Source organism: Tachysurus fulvidraco, chromosome 17 (genome assembly GCF_022655615.1).
Source record: "Tachysurus fulvidraco isolate hzauxx_2018 chromosome 17, HZAU_PFXX_2.0, whole genome shotgun sequence".
Classification (NCBI taxonomy): domain Eukaryota; kingdom Metazoa; phylum Chordata; class Actinopteri; order Siluriformes; family Bagridae; genus Tachysurus; species Tachysurus fulvidraco.
In genome coordinates, this window is record NC_062534.1 from 3,211,188 (window position 1) to 3,231,139 (window position 19,952).

General features: G+C 36.0%; 2 protein-coding genes and 1 gene segment (V, D, J or C); 2 read left to right on the forward strand and 1 right to left on the reverse strand.

The window, feature by feature from the left end:
* The window catches only part of LOC125139148 (RUN and FYVE domain-containing protein 1-like), an 11,653-nt gene extending 10,624 nt beyond the window's left edge, over positions 1-1,029 (reverse strand). For both annotated transcript variants that reach the window (XM_047802124.1, XM_047802123.1), the window contains exon 1: positions 772-1,029. In XM_047802124.1, the coding sequence (XP_047658080.1) occupies positions 772-1,018 (247 nt within the window). In that variant the 5' untranslated portion in view covers positions 1,019-1,029. The remainder of the gene's footprint in view (positions 1-771) is intronic.
* Positions 1,030-3,074: 2,045 nt separating this feature from the next.
* On the forward strand, positions 3,075-4,959 carry LOC113646078. The gene is made up of 5 exons (XM_047802165.1): positions 3,075-3,456; positions 3,636-4,010; positions 4,197-4,355; positions 4,453-4,490; positions 4,630-4,959. Exons 1-5 carry the CDS (start codon positions 3,414-3,416, stop codon positions 4,756-4,758), a joined length of 744 nt encoding a protein of 247 aa, XP_047658121.1. The 5' UTR covers positions 3,075-3,413; the 3' UTR covers positions 4,759-4,959.
* A 4,884-nt stretch (positions 4,960-9,843) lies between these two features.
* On the forward strand, positions 9,844-11,173 carry LOC125139156. The segment is given in 5 exon segments: positions 9,844-9,980; positions 10,079-10,459; positions 10,779-10,804; positions 10,908-10,945; positions 11,045-11,173. Coding segments are annotated over 4 exon segments (465 nt in total).
* The last annotated feature ends 8,779 nt before the right edge of the window (positions 11,174-19,952 follow it).

The window sequence follows — 19,952 nt, forward strand, 5'->3', positions numbered from 1 at the left end:
AAGTCTGCAATAATATTTGTATTTGTGCGATATGTTCCCTATTATAGGCAAAAGTACATGGACCATCACACTGTCCTTGCTGAACATCTCGTTCTAGGTTTATTCCCATTTCCTTTTAAATGGAGCTCTCTCTTCTTTTTTAGGAAGCTTACCACTAGATGCTGTAGTGTGACTGTGGGGATTTGTGTTCATTTCATTGTGTCAGAGTCAGAGTCATTGTTCAGGACACTCGAGTCCTTATGCTACAAACTTAACCTCCACAGTATGTCATCATGGAGCTCTGTGCTTTGTGCACAGGGACATTGTCATGTTCCAGTGACAAATTATAATGCAAGTTTGCTATACAGCAGTGAGTCAGTGTGATGGTGTTGACACACACACATCACAATGACACACACCATCACACTGACACACACACATCATCATCACACTGACTGACTGACACACACACACACACACACACACACACACACACACACACACACACACACAGCTGTACAGAAAACTTCTTCTGATATATGTATATACGTGATATTTGTGTGTGTGTGTACACACACACACACACACACACATATATACATATATATATATACATACACACACACACACACACACACACTGATATATATATATATATATATATATATATATATATATATATATATATATATATATATATATCCCCCACTGTTTAGAGGAGTCAGAGGTGTATATGGTGATATATGTGTAGTTATATGTGTTTATAAGTGTATATATTTATAAAAGTCCCACCCTGTTTATTGGAGTCAGATGTGTCCGGATTAGGAGTCTCACACCCGGATAAGGACCTCCGCAAGCTGCCGCTGCTGATGCTTTCAGACGCTTTTCGGGCAAACGACATAATCGGCGCCGACCACAAACTCTCGACAGTTTTATCCTTCCGTTCTGCATCCGACTCTCCTGTCAGACTGTCCTGTTCCCCCGCCGTCCTTCCTGTTTTAGCGTCTTTAACAGCATTGTTTTGAACTCCGTCCGCCATTTTCACTGAGTCTAATCACATGACACCAGGCAAGATAAATCGAGTGGCGTCAGACTCAAGTAATCGCTCAAAGATCACACGATGCCACTGGATTATTATGTCTTATGGCAGAACAATGTCAACTGTTACACATTTTATTCATTGTTTTTAATATCCTTATCTTATATAGATCACATGTGATGTGTACAAGTCCTTATGTTAACTGTTATTAATAGGAACTGTATTGTTTTAGAATAATTCATATTATAACCCTGTATTTATGTGTAATAATGCTGTAGAACATTAATAAACACCTTATGTATCTGTAATTAGCGTCAGTTTGTGACAAAGCTGTTTCTGTGTCAATCTGTTGCTTGAATTTGTGTAAAATTAGACTTCTTGTTTTATTCTTTGTCATCCCCATCATCCTCATCCTCTGTAATAACCTTTCTATTCAATTCATTTCAAGTTTATTTGTATATCGATTTTTACAATTGACATTGTCTCAAAGCAGCTTTACAGAACATAAACATAGAACAAAAGCTTAATATAAAGAATAATATAAAGATTAATAGAAAATTCAAGATTAATATTAGACTTATATTTAAATGTCTTTGTATTTATCTCCACTGAGCAAGTCTGAGTTGTTTTTGAGGTGACTGTGGGGAGGAAAAACTCCCTTATGGAAGAGGAAAAAACCTTGAGAGGAACCAGACTCAAAAGTGAACCTCATCCTCATTTAGGTGACACTGGAGCGTGTGATTATATCTATCTATCTATCTATCTATCTATCTATCTATCTATCTATCTATCTATCTATCTATCTATCTATCTATCTATCTATCTATCTATCTATCTGTCTGTCTATCTGTCTGTCTGTCTGCGTGTCTGTCTATCTTTCTGTATATATATATATATTTATCTATTACATTTTATACACAATTACTTAATTATGTATTTATTTAACTAATTAATTTATATACTAGTTGTAATGATTTATAATGCATTCAAAGTGAACACTTTTTATTGGTATATCCAGTATGTAATGCAGTTTGTATTGATAGCACATCTCTGCATAATTCTCTCTGTATGAGAAAGGCTGGATTCAAGGAACATCCAGAAAACATAAACTGTAAACGGTTCGACATCCTCTTTACCTGAACCTAGTACCACAAAAGGCAAACATTTTTAATAACAAGCAACACAAAGTTTAGTACACTATCTGTTATGAGTTATGGGACACAGCCTTAAGACCACAGGCCTCTATTTCAGCACCTGGTTAGGATGTTGTCGCTGTCCATGGTGTTGAAACTCGAGTGAAGAAATCCTATCACATAACAAATGCAGCTAAACTATTACAGCCTGTAATTCTAGCAATTTATGATTTTTTAAAATCTCAAACATGTCAAGCAACTGGAAGTAAACATCATACAAGTTTACATAAGTGATGGAGAGATAATGAGGTCTTATTCTACTGTATTTATAAAACTGAACAGTTTAGTGTATAGTTTAGTGTCTTGCTCAAGGTTAACAGTTTTGTTCACACAATCGGTTTTGTCAGTTAAACTCACAATGATCAATGTTACTGTAACTGCTGAGGTACCATTTATAGTAAATTAATAAATACTGATTAAATAAACACCGCTATCACCCTATAGGTGGCAGTAAATTCTCACCCATCAAGCTCTATTAGTAAAATTTAGAAAGAATTAAGTTACATTAAACAATTAAGGAAATTATGTTGTATTTATGGTAATTGATGTACTGGCAATTATACACTGTTATATATTTTATATTTTGACAAAAACAGACGTCATGCTAAGACTGACTTTACTGCCTATTATTTGATCATTGTAGACAAATACTGGATATCTGAAGATGTTCAGTTCTACACTTCAATAAAATCACAGTTCAGCTGAACACAACAATGACAATCCCACATGACTACAGGAATATCTAGGGACAAATCTGTGTGGACTCGAATCCAAAGTGACTTATTTGGCATTTCTTTACACTAAAAAAAAGTTGAATTGTTTGTGAGAAAAATGAGCAGTTAAAACACACAACAGTGAGATGCTAGTGTAGACTCATGTGAGTGTACGAGTAAACCACATTTTCCATTTGATCATAACATCTATAACACATATCTCTGTACAACAACACAACACAAATATGGAAAAATGTGGTGTAGATGTAGGCAGATCAGGCAGTTAGGCAGTTACATGCCTTTTCTTTTAAATACAACCAATCACGTCATCAATGAATACAACCAATCACATGTCAACAAATCAGATCCTGGGTGTGCTCAGTACAGACCGCCTGTAGTATGAATATAAAATCAAACCGCGCTTCAAGTGCATTCACATTCTGTTAATAAATGAGACACAAACACTGTAGAATTGATAAGAAATGAACAATGAGCAGTTTCTGGATTTTACTTTTCATCTTCAGCACCATGTGTAAGTAATATGAGTAAATTATCTCCATCTAGTTTGATGTATTTTGAAAGCAAGTTTATTACAATAAAAGAAAATGAAGCTGTATGTGGAAAGAATTTCAATATTTTTTCTTTAATCATGTGTTTAATATTGATATTTAAAATAAATTTATCCCTTAATTAATTTATTTGTTTTTCTAGATACACTCCATCCCGGTAGACACTTGTTTACTGCACAATCTCCAACAAAGCCACCAGTTTATCAGCCTGATAAAGAGCTTAAAGTGAATATCGGAGACTCGGCGACTCTACAGTGTTGTAGTTCAAAAAAACAAATAATAGTCTGGTATAAGCAACCAAACAGAGAAAAACCTCAGATTATAGTCACTGTGTATAAAGATAGTAAAGAAACTTTTCACAATGGATTCCAAAAGTCTTGTTATCAAATAGAAAGATCTTCAAACTGCATCAATATGACTATTTTAAACATCACTCAGTCTGATGAAGCCATGTACTACTGTGCAGTGACGACACCTTACCTTGGGTTTGGAGATGGAACTTATTTACAAATTAAAGGTAAGATTCTGAGTTGATTCTGAATGTTTAAGCTCCTGGTTTAATGTAGTGATATTTTCCTGATGACTGTTAACATGTTCAACCTGGAAGATAAATAATAGTGAAGTAGTGAAATGTTAACTGTGTTTTCTTCAACAACACTGAGTTACAGACTTTTACTAAGTGAATCCTGATCAATGTTTATAGGTGATCATGTTACTATTGCAACAGAATCAGAAATGATCAGTGATCGTACAGTGAAATGGACAGTGATCGGTTTGGGATCGGCTTTGGGTTTGTGCGCACTTCTGATTTTCTGTCTCACTTATTTCATACTGAGGAGAAGAAAACCTGAAACCTCTAGATGTGAGTTTTTTTGTCATCACATAAATTAAAAATAAAGTTTAGAAATAAAGTAAATTTTAGTTATTTTAAAACTACTTGTGTTTTTCTATATTAATAGCTAACACTGCTGTAGAAGATGCTCCAGGAAAAATGCAGGTAAAAAATTATTTTCCCCTAAAGTGTTATTACTCGTTTAATTATTATTATTATTATTATTATTATTATTATTATTATTATTATTATTATTATTATTATTATTATTATTATTATTTAAATTTAAATTATTTATTTTCAGGAATCTGAAGCTGAATCACTGAATTATGCGGCTTTGCAATTCTCCAAGAGGAAAACCAAAGCTGAAAAGAGAAAACCCGTCTCATCAGATGAGTGTGTGTACTCTGATGTGAAGAAATCTGTAAGATAACATAAATGTCTCATGATCAAACACATGGTACTATTACACAAAGATAACCTTTTAGCAAAGAAAAATATCTCGACTAGAGTAAAATATAATCCTTAATTATCATTACGAGTTAGAAATCTACATTAATGTCAAGTCTTGAAATTTTCACGATGATTTCTTTCAATTGTCCTGATCTTACATTTCACCAGCAGTAAATCTAATAAAAAATGAAATGTATGATTTTTTATATATTGCTGTATAATTTTTGTGTTTTCTTACAGATTTTGTATCTAATTTTTTTTACAATAAATTTAAAGAGCAATTTCAGTAAAAATGTGTATTTTTTTACATTAGTTCTAATAATAATAATAATAATAATAATAATAATAATAATAATAAATGATCCATTACTAGTGTGTCTTTAAAAAAGTTGTGAGTTGGTCTTAAATATACTGACAGAGATGCACACAATCAGTAAATAGAGATTTTCACACTGCAACGTACATCCTTTGTTCAGTTATTGAACGTGGAGGACTTTTTTGTTGATTTGTCACTATGAGTGATCGTGCAAATATTTTTGACCACCTGATTTTTAAAAACATATAATTCCAAGTGAGATTATCTAATAAAATATTATAACTAAATATACTTCAGTAAACATCGCCATGATAGACTGCACCACCACCTCATATAACACGTGCACTTAAAGGTATTAGTACATCCTGTTTGTTGCAGCTAAACTATTTTGCACAAGTACGTGTTACCACTTTGCTGCGCTTATACAGGAAGACTAAAAATAGCAAAGATTCATCAGACAAATTCTGACCACAACTGACACCCAGCAACAGCTTTGTCCAGCAACAGTTTTTGTGAAGTGCATTCAGCATCTCCAGTCTCTAATGCTAACTTTCACTTATGTCTTAGAGTCGACTTATTGATTTCAACAAGAAACTATTAGCATAAATTCTCCTTTAAAATCTTTATTTTGTGCTCAGTGCCCTGATATTCATCACTATTTGGGTTAATTTTGCTGCTCTAGTCTTTATAAAATTCACATTTTTTTTCAACATAAACAACCTGGTTTAATCTTCATGCATATGATTGAGAATTTATTTAATTGCCTTTATTTATATTTGTCTTTAAATAATGGCCTATTTCAGCTGCTGATTTATTGACTTGTTGATTCACTGATTCAGTATCTGACTCACTCATTCACCAAAGGTCACACTGTATTTGTTATTCTGTGATTAATGTTGCTATGCTACATACTGAGATATATAACCTAGAGACATGTTATCAAAGACATAAATAATAAAATACAGACACAGACTCCTCTAGGTTTAGGCATTTAAATTAAAATTATTATTTTAATGTGAACATCCTCCGTTATTTTATGTTATTTTTTAATTAATCTAAAGCTGAAACGAACGAATTGTAATGTAAATAAATACCGCTATCACCCGCTAGGTGGCAGTAAAATCTCACCAATCAATCTCTGTTTGTAAAATGTAGGTGTAGAACTAATTAAGCTGCATTATATTCCTGACGAAATGTTGCAGTATTTATAGTAATTTATAAACATAAATCGATATTATATTTTATAAAATTAAATTGTGTCAAAGAAGTCTACAGTGTCCTGCCTCAATGTCTATTGTCCCATGATGATGTGCTTCGAGAAGCTTGTCATGAGGACATAAAGACACAGCTCTTACCTTCACTGGATGCCTGCAGTTTGCAAACCGGTCCACGGACGATGCCAGTGACACGACCCTTCATCTGGCCCTCATCCACCTGGACAATAAAGACACATACTTATGAATGCTGTTCATTGACTTCAGATCAGAATTCAACACAATCTTCCCTCAACATCTGACTGAGAAGCTGAGCCTGCTGGGCCCGAACACCTCCACCTCCACATGGGTCCTGGACTTCCTGACTGGGAGAAATCAGTTAATCAGGATCAGGAACTTCACCCAACAACACCCCTCACACACACTCTTCACCCAACATACCACTCACACACACTCCACCCCACACACCCCTTCACACACACTCTTTACCGCACACCCCCCCTCACACACACACTCTTCACCCCAAACACACCCCTCACACACACTCTTCACTCAACACACTCCTCACACACACACTCTTCACCCCACACATACTCTTTAAACACACTATATTCACACCACACAAACCCTTTACACACCACACTCCCCCCCACACTTTTTACCCCACACACTCCTCACACTCAGTCTTTACCCCACACACTCCTCACAAACACTCCTTATTTGACACACCCCTCATACACACTCATTACCCCACAGACCCCCAAACACACTCCTCATACCACACATTCCTTACACACACTCTTCACCCCACACACCCCTCACACACACTCTTCACACCACACACCTCTCACACACACTCTTCACCCCTCACACACACTTTTCACCCCAAACACTCCTCACACACACTCCTCACCCCTCACACACACACACACACACACACACACACACACACACACACACACACACACACACACACACACACACACACACACACACACATCTCACACACACTCTTCACCCGACACATACCCCTCACACATTCTCTTCACCCCGACACACCCCTCACACACACTGTTCACCACACACCCCTCACACACTAAACCACTCGAACACCGTAACCACTGAGCTACCACATCCCTTGTGTACTGCCTCAGCTATATAAGGTTGAAATGACAGTAAAAGCTTCTTGACTTCAGATCTCAGGGCAGACCTTGACTTTCCTTGCTATTATTTGATCATTGTAGACAAATACTGTATATCTGAAGATGCTTTTGTGAAGTGCATTCAGCATCTCCATTCTCTAATGCTAACTTTCACTTATGTCTTGAGTCGACTTATTGATTTCAACAAGAAACTATTAGCATAAAATCTCCTTTAAAATCTTTACTGTGTGCTCAGTGCCCTGATCTTCATCACTAATTTGGTTAATAATTGCTGCTCTAGTCTTTATAAAATTCACATTTTTTCAACATAAACACACAAGATTTATTTCAGTAGTCAATGAGACATGAGGCCTGAACCTGGTTTAACCTTCATGCATATGATTTAAAATTTATTTAACTGCCTTTATTTACATTTGTCTTTAAATAATGGCCTATTTCAGCTGCTGATTCATTGACTTGTTGATTCACAGATTCAGTATCTAACTCACTCATTCACCAAAGGTCACACTGTATTTGTTATTCTGTGATTAATGTTGCTATGCTAAATACTGAGCTAATGCTAATGTTGCTATGCTAAACAACTAAATACTGAGACATAAAAACTATAGACATGTTATCAAAGATATAAATAATAAAATACAGACACAGACTCCTCTAGGTTTAGGCATTTAAATTAAAATGATTATTTTACTGTGAACATCCTCCGTTATTTTATGTTATTTGTTAAATCTAAAGCTGAAACAAACGAATTATAACTTTAATAAATACCGCTTTCACCCGCTAGGTGGCAGTAAAATCTCACCTATCAAGCTCTGTCATGTAGTTGTAGAAAGAATTGTTGCATTAAATTCCTGAGGAAATGTTGCAGTATTTATAGTAATTTTATTAACATAAATCTATATTATATTTTATAAAACTAAATCGTGTCAGAGAAGTCTACAGTGTCCTGCCTCAATGTCTATGGTCCCATGATGAAGTGATTTGAGAAGCTTGTCATGAGGACTCAAGACACAGCTCTTACCTTCATTGCACGCCTGTATTTGCAAATCGTTCCACGGACGATGCCAGTGACACAACCCTTCATCTGGCCCTCATCCACCTGGACAATAAAGACTGACTTAATTTCAGCATTCAACACAATCATCCCTCAACACTTGACTAAGAAGCTGAGCCTGCTGGGCCCGAACACCTCCCCCTACACATGGGTCCTGGACTTCCTGACTGGGAGACATCAGTTAATCAGGATCAGGAACAGCATCTCCAGCACCACCACACTGACTCCACAGGGCTGCCTGTATCAAGAACCTGCCTCTGAATGCTGAAAAAAATAAAGAGGTGGTTGTTGACTTCAGGAGATGTTTCTCCACTGAATCCTCTTTGGAGATCATCAAGAGCACCAAATTCCTTGGTGTTCATCTGGCAGAGAACTTCACCTGGTCAAACACAAACTCCATCAGTAATAAATCCCAGCAGTGTCTCTACTTCCTATGAAGCATGGAGAGCATCCTGAGCAACTGTCTGGTTTGGGAACTACACCGTCTCTGATCACTAAACCCTACAGCGGATTGTGAGGACAGCTGAGAAGATCATCAGAGTCTCCCTTCCCTTTATCATGGACATTTACACCACACGCTGCATCCACAACACTGGCAGCATTTTGAATGAACCCACACACCTTTCACACACACTCTTCACCCCACACACCCCTCACACACACTCTTAATCTCACACACACCCTTCACCCCTCACACACTCTTCAGCTCACACACCCCTCACACACACTCTTAATCTCACACACACCCTTCATGCACTCTTCACCTCACACCCCCCACACACTCTTCACCCCACACACCCCTCACACACACTCTTCTATATATCCTCAACTATATATGGTTGAAATGACAGTAAAAGCTTATTGACTTGACTTCAGATCTCAGGGCAGACTTTGACTTTCCTTGCTATTATTTGAACATTGTAGACAAATACTGTATATCTGAAGATGTTCAGTTCTATCATACACTTCAATACAATCACAGTTCTGCTGAACACAACACTGACAATCCCACATGACTACAGGAATATCTAGGGACAAATCTGTGTGGACTCTAATCCAAAGTGACTTGTTTGGCATTTCTTTACACTACAATTCAATTTGAATTGTTTGTGAGCAAAATGAGCAGTTAAAAAACACAACAGTGAGATATTAGTGTAGACACATGTGAGTGTACGAGTAAACCACATTTTCCATTTGATCATAACATCTATAACGATGTAGGCAGGTCAGAATACCACATAATTGTGGTACATCCCTTTTCTTTTAAATTCAACCAATCACATGTCATATTCTGAGCGTGCTCAGTACAGACCGCCTGTAGTATGAATATAAAATCAAACCGTGTTTCAAGTGCGTTCACATTCTGTTAATAAATGAGATACAAACACTGTAGAATTGATAAGAAATGAACAATGAGCAGTTTCTGGATTTTACTTTTCATCTTCAGCACCATGTGTAAGTAATATGAGCAAATTATTACAATTAATGTTGTTCATATATATAATAATATCTGAATTACATTCATTAACTAATCAGAGTGTTTGTTGTTCTAGACACACTCCATCCTGGTAGACACTGGGTTACTGCACAATCTCTAACAAAGCCACCAGTTTATCAGCCTGATAAAGAGCTCAATGTGAATATCGGAGACTCGGCGACTCTACAGTGTTGTATTTCTGAAAATAGAGATGGAATAATTACATGGTTTAAGCAACCAACGAGAGAAAAACCTCAGATTGTAGTCACAGTGTATAAAAGTGGTGGAGAAACTTTTCACACTGGATTCCAAAAATCTCGTTTTCGAATAGAAAGATCTTCAAACTGCTGCAAAATGATAATTTTAAGCATGACTCAGTCTGATGAAGCCATGTACTACTGTGCAATGACAAGATTCAACATTGTGTTTGGAGATGGAACTTATTTACAAATTAAAGGTAGGATTCTGAGTTGATTGTGAATGTTTAAGCTCCTGGTTTAATGTAGTGATATTTTCCTGATGACTGTTAACATGTTCAAGCTGGAAGATAAATAATAGTGAAGTAGTGAAATGTTAACTGTGTTTTCTTCAACAACACTGAGTTACAGACTTTTACTAAGTGAATCCTGATCAATGTTTATAGGTGATCATGTTACTATTGCATCAGAATCAGAAATGATAGGTGATCGGACAGTGAAACGGACAGTGATCGGTTTGGGATCGGCTTTGGGTTTGTGCGCACTTCTGATTTTCTGTCTCACTTATTTATTACTTAGGAGAAGAAAACCTGAAACCTCAAGATGTGAGCTTTATTTTGTTATCACATAAGTTAAAAATACAGTTTAGAAATACAGATAAGTTTAATTCTTTTAAAACTACTAATTAGTGTATGTCTATATTAACAGCTAACACTGCTGTAGAAGATTCTCCAGCAACGATGCAGGTAAAAAAAAAATTCCCCTACAGTCTTATTATTATTATTATTATTATTATTATTATTATTATTATTATTATTATTATTATTATTATTATTATTATTCAGGAATCTGAAGCTGAATCACTGAATTATGCGGCTTTGCAATTCTCCAAGAGGAAAACCAAAGCTGAAAAAAGAAAACCCGTCTCATCAGATGAGTGTGTGTACACCGATGTGAAATACTCTGTAAGATAATATAAATGTCTCATGGTCAAACACATGGTACTATTACACAAAGATAACCTTTTAGCAAAGAAAAATATCTCGACTAGAGTAAAATATAATCCTTAATTATCATTACGAGTTACAAATCTACATTAATGTCAAGTCTTTGTATTGTAAAGTCAATGATTTCTTTCAATTGTCCTGTACTTACATTTCACCAGCAGTAAATCTAATAAAAAATAAAATGTATGATTTTTTTATATGTTGCTGTAAATTATTTGTGTTTTACTTCATACAGATTTTGTATCTCATGTATTTTTTTTTTTACAAAAAGTGTAAAGAGCAATTTCAGCAAAAATGTGTACATGTTTTTTTTGTACATTAGTTCAAATAATAATAATAATAATAATAATAATAATAATAATAATAATAATAATAATAATAATAAATGATCCATTACTGCTGTGTGTTTAAAAAGTTGTGAGTTGGTCTTAAATATACTGTAAGTCAGCGACAGAGACGCACACATTCAGTGATTAGAGATTATTGTCTCATCGATAACAAACAACTAGTGAAACTGAGCTATAACTGTATAACCGGCTGAGAAAACTGACCTCCAACCTATGTAAAAGTTGTTTGTTGTAGTTTTTCCTATTTTACTTTACTTTTTTTTTTTTTTCCTAGTTTTTACTTTACTTTCCTGATTGTGGTGCCATGACCCTCAAATGATATTCTCCTTCACATAATATTGAATAAAACTCGTGCACATGAACTAACGTCAAGCTGCTTTTTAAGTCCTTCTAGAAATTAACCCATAATCATGTATGGTGTAGTTTAGGGTTTTAAATTCACATTGCATGCAACATACATCCTTTATTCAGTTATTGAACATAGTTATTGGTCTTTTTTTTGATTTGTCACTATGAGTGATCGTGCAAATATTTTTGACCACCTGATTTTTAAAAACATACAATTCCAAGTGAGATTATCTAATAAAATATTATAACTAAATATACTTCAGTAAACATCGCCATGATAGACTGCACCATCACCTCATATAACATGTGCACTTAAAGGTATTAGTACATCCTGTTTGTTGCAGCTATTTGTCCAAGTAGGTGTTGCCACTTTGCTGCGCTTATACAGGAAGACTAAAAATAGCAAAGGTTCATCAGAAAAACTCTGACCACAACTGACACCCAGTAATAGCTTGGTCCAGCAACAGTTTTTGTGAAGTGCATTCAGCATCTCCAGTCTCTAATGCTAACTTTCACATGTCTTAAGAGTCTACTTATCGATTTCAACAAGAAACTATTAGCATAAAATCTCCTTTAAAATCTTTACTGTGTGCTCAGTGCCCTGATCTTCATTACTATTTTGGTTAATTTTGCTGCTCTAGTCTTTATAAAATTCACATTTTTTCAACATAAAAACACAAGATTTATTTCAGTAGTCAATGAGACATGAGGCATGAACCTGGTTTAATCCTCATGCATATGATTGAGAATTTATTTAACTGCCTTTATTTATATTTGTCTTCAATTAATGGCCTATTTCAGCTGGCCTATTTCATTGACTCGTTGATTCACTGATTCAGTATCTGACTCACTCATTCACCAAAGATCACACTGTATTTGTTATTCTGTGATTACGAGGGCTGTCAAGTGTCACGCAATGAGCGTGACAGTCACGCATTTGGGTCTTTTATCACACTCTCCCACCACACACTGTATTTGTCACACAGAAAAACATACTATTTATCATATATTTAATAAGCCGCAGCGCTCAAAATGTTTCTGACCGCACCGCAGTCTCTATGGAACCGGGCAGGAATCAAGCGCGTCTCCCCTGGAGTTCTTAGTTGAGCCTGACACTTATCAGCCAATCAAAAAAGAGGCTACACAATAGCCAATCAGAAAATAGCACTATTGTATATGGGTAAGATTTAAGGCAACAACCAATGAAAAAAGTATATCTTAGAATTGTTCAGCATCATCCTCGTTCACCCACAGAGAAAACCACTGGAGCTGTGAGTATCACTTTGAGCACAGAGTAAGTCATGATCTCCTGTTTTAATGTTACAACAAATTCACAACTTTTTTAACACAAACAATGACATTGTGACTGCTGTTAGAGACGTTTCCCAGATAATCAGCATACGTTTTTCATGAGTGTCTGTAACTTAGCCAACAGTTATACAGCCTGTTCACTGACAACACCTGCTCAGAACAAGTAGTCTAGGCCAGTGGTTCTCAAACTGGGTCCCTGAAATCCCCACAGGGAGTCCAGTTTTATGATATTTTATAAAAAAAAAAGAATTTTAAGAATCATAAATTACATTTCAGAAAAATAAGGCTACTTGGGGGTGGTGGTGGGGGCAGACATATTTAAAAATGTCACTCTTGCTTGTAGAGCCCTGGAGACATATAACCTAGAGACATGTTGTCAAATAAATAAATACTAAAATACAGACACAGACTCCTCTAGCTTTAGGCATTTAAATGAAACTGATCATTTTACTGTGAACATCCTCCGTTATTTTATTATGTTTTTCAAATCTAAAGCTGAAACAAACGAATTATAATTTAAATCAATACCGCTATCACCCGCTAGGTGGCAATAAAATCTCACCAATCAAGCTCTGTAATGTAGGTGTAGAAATAATTGTTGCATTAAATTCCTGAGGAAATGTTGCAGTATTTATAGTAATTTATTAACATAAATCTATATTATATTTTATAAAATTCAATTGTGTCAAAGAATTCTACAGTGTCCTGCCTCAGTGTCTATCGTCCCATGATGAAGTGCTTCATGAGGACATAAAGACACAGCTCTTGCCTTCACTTGACGCCTGTAGTTTGCAAACCGCTCTACGGACGATGCCAGTGACACAACCCTTCTTCTGGCCCTCATCCACCTGGACAATAAAGACTGACTTCAGATCAGCATTCAACACAATCATCCCTCAACATTTGACTGAGAAGCTGAGCCTGCTGAGCCTGAACACCTCCACCTCCGCATGGGTCCTGGACTTCCTGACTGGGAGACATCAGTTAATCAGGATCAGGAACAACATCTCCATCACAACACTGAACACTGGGGCTCCACAGGGCTGCATGCTCAGCTCACTGCTGTTCACTTTGCTGACTCACAACCCACATCATGAAGTTCACCGGTGACACGACCGTGGTAGGTCTCATCATCAAGAACGACGAGTCAGCAAACAGAGAGGAGGTGCAACAGTCAACTACCTGGTTTAGGGCCAACAACCTGTCTATGAACACTGACAAAACTAAAGAGATGGTTGTTGACTTCAGGAGATGTTTCTCCACTGAACATCGACGAATCCTCTTTGTAGATAATAAAGAGCACCAAATTCCTTGGTGTTCATCTGGCAGAGAACTTCACCTGGTCACTCAACACAAACTCCATCAGTAATAAATCCCAGCAGTGTCTCTACTTCCTATGAAGCATGTAGAGCATCTTGAGCAACTGTCTGGTTTGGGAACTGCACCGTCTCTGATCACTAAACCCTACAGCGGATTGTGAGGACAGCTGAGAAGATCATCAGAGTCTCTCTTCCCTTTATCATGGACATTTACACCACACGCTGCATCCACAACGCTGGCAGCATTTTGAATGAACCCACACACCCCTCACACACACTCTTAATCTCACGAACACTCTTCACACACACACGCTTCACCCCATACACACTCTTCACCCCACACACCCCTCATACACAGTCTTCACCCCACACACCCCTCACACACACTCATCACTACACATACCTCTCACACACACTCTTCACCCCAACACACCCCTCACACAGTATTGACCCCACACACCCCTTACACACACTGTTCATCCCACACACCCCTCACACACACTCATCACCACACACACCTCTCACACACACTCTTCACCCCACACACTCCTTACACACACTCATCACCCCACACATATCCCTTACACACACTATTCACCCCACACACCCTTCACACACACTCTTCACCGCACACATACCCCTCACACACACTCTTCACCTCACACATACCCCTCACACACACACTCTTCACCTCACACATACCCCTCACAGACACTCTTCACCACACACACCTTTCACACACACTCTTAACCCCACACGTATCCCTCACACACACTCTTTACCCCAACACACCTCTCACACACACTCTTCACCCCACACACTCCTTACACACACTCATCACCCCACACACCTCTCATACACACTATTCACCCCACACATACCCCTCACACACACTCTTCACCCCACACATACCCCTCACACACACACACTCTTCACCTCACACATACCCCTCACACACCCACTCTTCACCCTGACACACCCATCACACACACCCCTCACACACACTTAACCACTCGAACACCTTAACCACTGAGCTACCACATCCCTTGTGTACTGCATCAGCTATATATGGTTGAAATGACAGTAAAAGTTTCTTGACTTCAGATCTCAGGGCAGACTTTGACTTTCCTTGCTATTATTTGTTCATTGTAGACAAATACTGTATATCTGAAGATGTTCAGTTCTATCATACACTTCAATACAATCACAGTTCAGCTGAACACAACACTGACAATCCCACATGACTACAGGAATATCTAGGGACAAATCTGTGTGGACTCTAATCCGAAGTGACTTATTTGGCATTTCGTTACATTACAAACTAATTGAATTTTTTGTGAGCAAAGTGAGCAATTAAAACACACAACAGTGAGATGTTAGTGTAGACACACGTGAGTGTACGAGTAAACCACATTTTCCATTCTGTCATAACAACTACAACATACATCTCTGTACAACAACACAACACAAAAATGGAACAATGTGGTGTACATGTAGGCAGGTCTGAATACCACATGATTGTGTTACATCCCTTTTCTTTTAAATACAACCAATCACATGTCATATTCTGAGCATGCTCAGTACAGACCGCCTGTAGTATGAATATAAAATCAAACTGTGCTTCGAGTGCGTTCACATTCTGTTAATAAATGAGACACAAACACTGTAGAATTGATAAGAAATGTACAATGAGCAGTTTCTGGATTTTACTTTTCATCTTCAGCACCATGTGTAAGTAATATGAGCAAATTATTACAATTATTGTTGTTTATATATATAATAATATCTGAATTACATTCATTAACTAATTAGAGTGTTTGTTGTTCTAGATACACTCCATCCTGGTAGACACTGGGTTACTGCACAATCTCTAACAAAGCCACCAGTTTATCAGCCTGATAAAGAGCTCAGTGTGAATATCGGAGACTCGGCGACTCTACGGTGTTGTATTTCTGAAAATGGAGATGGAGTAATTACATGGTTTAAGCAACCAAAGAGAGAAAAACCTCAGATTGTAGTCACAGTGTACGAAAGTGTTCGAGAAGCTTTTCACACTGGATTCCAAGAGTCTCATTTTCAAATAGTAAGATATTCAACCTGCTGCAAAATGATCATTTTAAACACCACTCAGTCTGATGAAGCCATGTACTACTGTGCAATGAGAAGATTCAACATTGTGTTTGGAGATGGAACTTATTTACATATTAAAGGTAGGATTCTGAGTTGATTCTGAATGTTTAAGCTCCTGGTTTAATGTAGTGATATTTTCCTGATGATTGTTAACATGTTCAACCTGGAAGATAAATAATAGTGAAGTAGTGAAATGTTAACTGTGTTTTCTTCAACAACACTGAGTTACAGACTTTTACTAAGTGAATCCTGATCAATGTTTATAGGTGATCATGTTACTATTGCATCAGAATCAGAAATGATCAGATCTCTACATCGGACAGTGATCGGTTTGGGATCGGCTTTGGGTTTGTGCGCACTTCTGATTTTCTGTCTCACTTATTACATACTGAGGAGAAGAAAACCTAAAACCTCGAGATGTGAGTTTTTTTGTCATCACATAAAATACAGTTAGAAATACAGTAAAGTTTAATTCTTTTAAAACTAGTAATTAGTATTTCTATATTAATAGCTAACACTGTTGTAGAAGATTCTCCAGGAACAATGCAGGTAAAAAAACTGTTTATCCTTAAAGTATTATTACTCGTTTAATAATAATAATAATAATAATAATAATAATAATAATAATAATAATAAAATGATAAATAAATAAATTGATTAATAATAATAATAATAATAATAATAATTATTATTATTATTATTAAATAATCAATTTATTTATTTATCATTTTATTTATTTATTTATTTATTTATTTATTTATTTATTTATTTATTTATTATTCATTTGTTTGTTTGTTTGTTTATTATTTTCAGGAATCTGAAGCTGAATCACTGAATTATGTGGCTTTGCAATTCTCCAAGAGGAAAACCAAAGCTGAAAAGAGAAAACCCGTCTCATCAGATGAGTGTGTGTACTCTGATGTGAAGAAATCTGTAAGATAACATAAATGTCTCATGGTCAAACACGTGGTACTATTACACAAAGATAACCTTTTAGCAAAGAAAAATATCTCGACTAGAGTAAAATATAATCCTTAATTATCATTACGAGTTAGAAATCTACATTAATGTCAAGTCTTGAAATTTTCACAATGATTTCTTTCAATTGTCCTCTTCTTACATTTCACCAGCAGTAAATGTAATAAAAAATAAAATGTATGATTTTTTTATATGTTGCTGTAAAATATTTGTGTTTTACTTCATACAGATTTTATATCTCATATATTTTTTTACAAAAAGTGTAAAGAGCAATTTCAGTAAAAATGTGTATATGCTTTTTTTGCACATTAGTTCAAATAATAATAATAATAATAATAATAATAATAATAATAATAATAATAATAATAACAATAAATGATCCATTACTAGTGTGTGTTTAAAAAGTTGTGAGTTGGTCTTAAATATACTGTAAGTCAGCGACAGAGACGCACACATTCAGTGATTAGAGATTATTATCTCATCAGTAACAACCAACTAGTGAAACTGAGCTATAACTGTATAACCGGCTGAGAAAACTGACCTCCAACCTCTTTTAAAGTTGTTTGTTGTAGTTTTTCCTATTTTATAGATTTTCCAGTTTTTACTTTACTTTCCCGATTGTGGTGCCATGACCCTGAAATGATATTCTCCTTCACATAATATTGAATAAAACTCGTTCACATGAACTAAAGTCAAGCTGCTTTATACATGTAAGTCCTTCTAGAAATGAACCCATAATCATTTATTTTGTAGTTTAGGCTTTTAAATTCACAATGCATGCAACATACATCCTTTGTTCAGTTATTGAACCTGGAGGTCTTTTTTGTTGATTTGTCACTTTTTTGTCACTGATTTGATCATGCAAATTTTTTTGACCACCTGATTTTTAAAAACATATAATTCCAAGTGAGATTATCTAATAAAATATTATAAATAAAAATACTCCAGTAGACATCACCGTGCACATGTGCACTTAAAGGTATTAGTACATCCTGTTTGTTGCAGCTACACTATTTGCCCAAGTACGTGTTACCACTTTGCTGAGCTTATACAGGAAGACTAAAAATAGCAAAGGTTCCTCAGACAAATTCTGACCACAACTGACACCCAGCAACAGCTTTGTCCAGCTACAGCTTTTGTGAAGTGTATTCAGCATCTCCAGTCTGTAATGCTAACTTTCACATGTCTTAAGAGTCGACTTATCAATTTCAACAAAAAACTATTAGCATAAAATCTCCTTTAACATCTTTACTGTGCGCTCAGTGCCCTGATCTTCATCACTATTTTGGTTAATTTTGCTGCTCTAGTCTTTATAAAATTCACATTTTTTAAAACATAAACACAAGATTTATTTCAGTAGTCAATGAGACATGAGGCATGAACCTGGTTTAATCCTCATGCATATGATTGAAAATGTATTTAACTGCCTTTATTTATATTTGTCTTCAATTAATGGCCTATTATCTGACTCACTCACTCATCAAAGGTCACACTGTATTTGTTATTCTGTGATTACCAGGGCTGTCAAGTGTCACGCATTGAGCGTGACAGTCACGCATTTGGGTCTTTTATCACACTTTCCCACCACACAATGTATTTGTCACACAGAAAAACATACTATTTATCATATATTTAATATGCCATTGTGCCCAAAATGTATCTGTCTTTATGGAACCTTGCAGGAATCAAGTGCGTCTCCCCTGGAGTTCTTAGTCGAGCCTGACACTTATCAGCCAATCAAAAAAAGTGGCTACACAACAGCCAATCAGAAAATAGCACTATTGTATATGGGTAAGATTTAACGCAACAACCAATGAAAAAAATGCATATCTTGGAATTGTTCGCCATCATCCTCGTTCACCCACAGAGAAAACCACTGGAGCTGTGAGTATCACTTTGAGCACAGAGTAAGTCATGATCTCCTGTTTTAATGTTACAACAAATTCACAACTTGTTTGACACAAACAATGACATTGTGACTGCTGTTAGAGACGTTTCCCAGATAATCAGCATGAGTTTTTCTTGAGTGTCTGTAACTTAGCCAACAGTTATACAGCCTGTTCACTGACAACACCTGCTCAGAACAAGTAGTCTAGGCCAGTGGTTCTCAAACTGGGTCCCTGAAATCCCCACAGGGAGTCCAGTTTTATGATATTTTATAAAAAAAAAAAGAATTTTAAGAATCATAAATTACATTTCAGAAAAATAAGGCTACTTGGGGGTGGTGGTGGGGGCAGACATATTTAAAAATGTCACTCTTGCTTGTAGAGCCCTGGAGACATATAACCTAGAGACATGTTATCAAATAAATAA

Coding starts and splice junctions, on each gene's coding strand:
- LOC113646078 (XM_047802165.1), top strand. CDS start 3,414: ATGAGCAGTTTCTGGATTTTACTTTTCATCTTCAGCACCATGT. Junction 4,011..4,196: donor AACTTATTTACAAATTAAAG/GTAAGATTCTGA, acceptor CAATGTTTATAG/GTGATCATGTTACTATTGCA. Junction 4,491..4,629: donor ATGCTCCAGGAAAAATGCAG/GTAAAAAATTAT, acceptor ATTTATTTTCAG/GAATCTGAAGCTGAATCACT.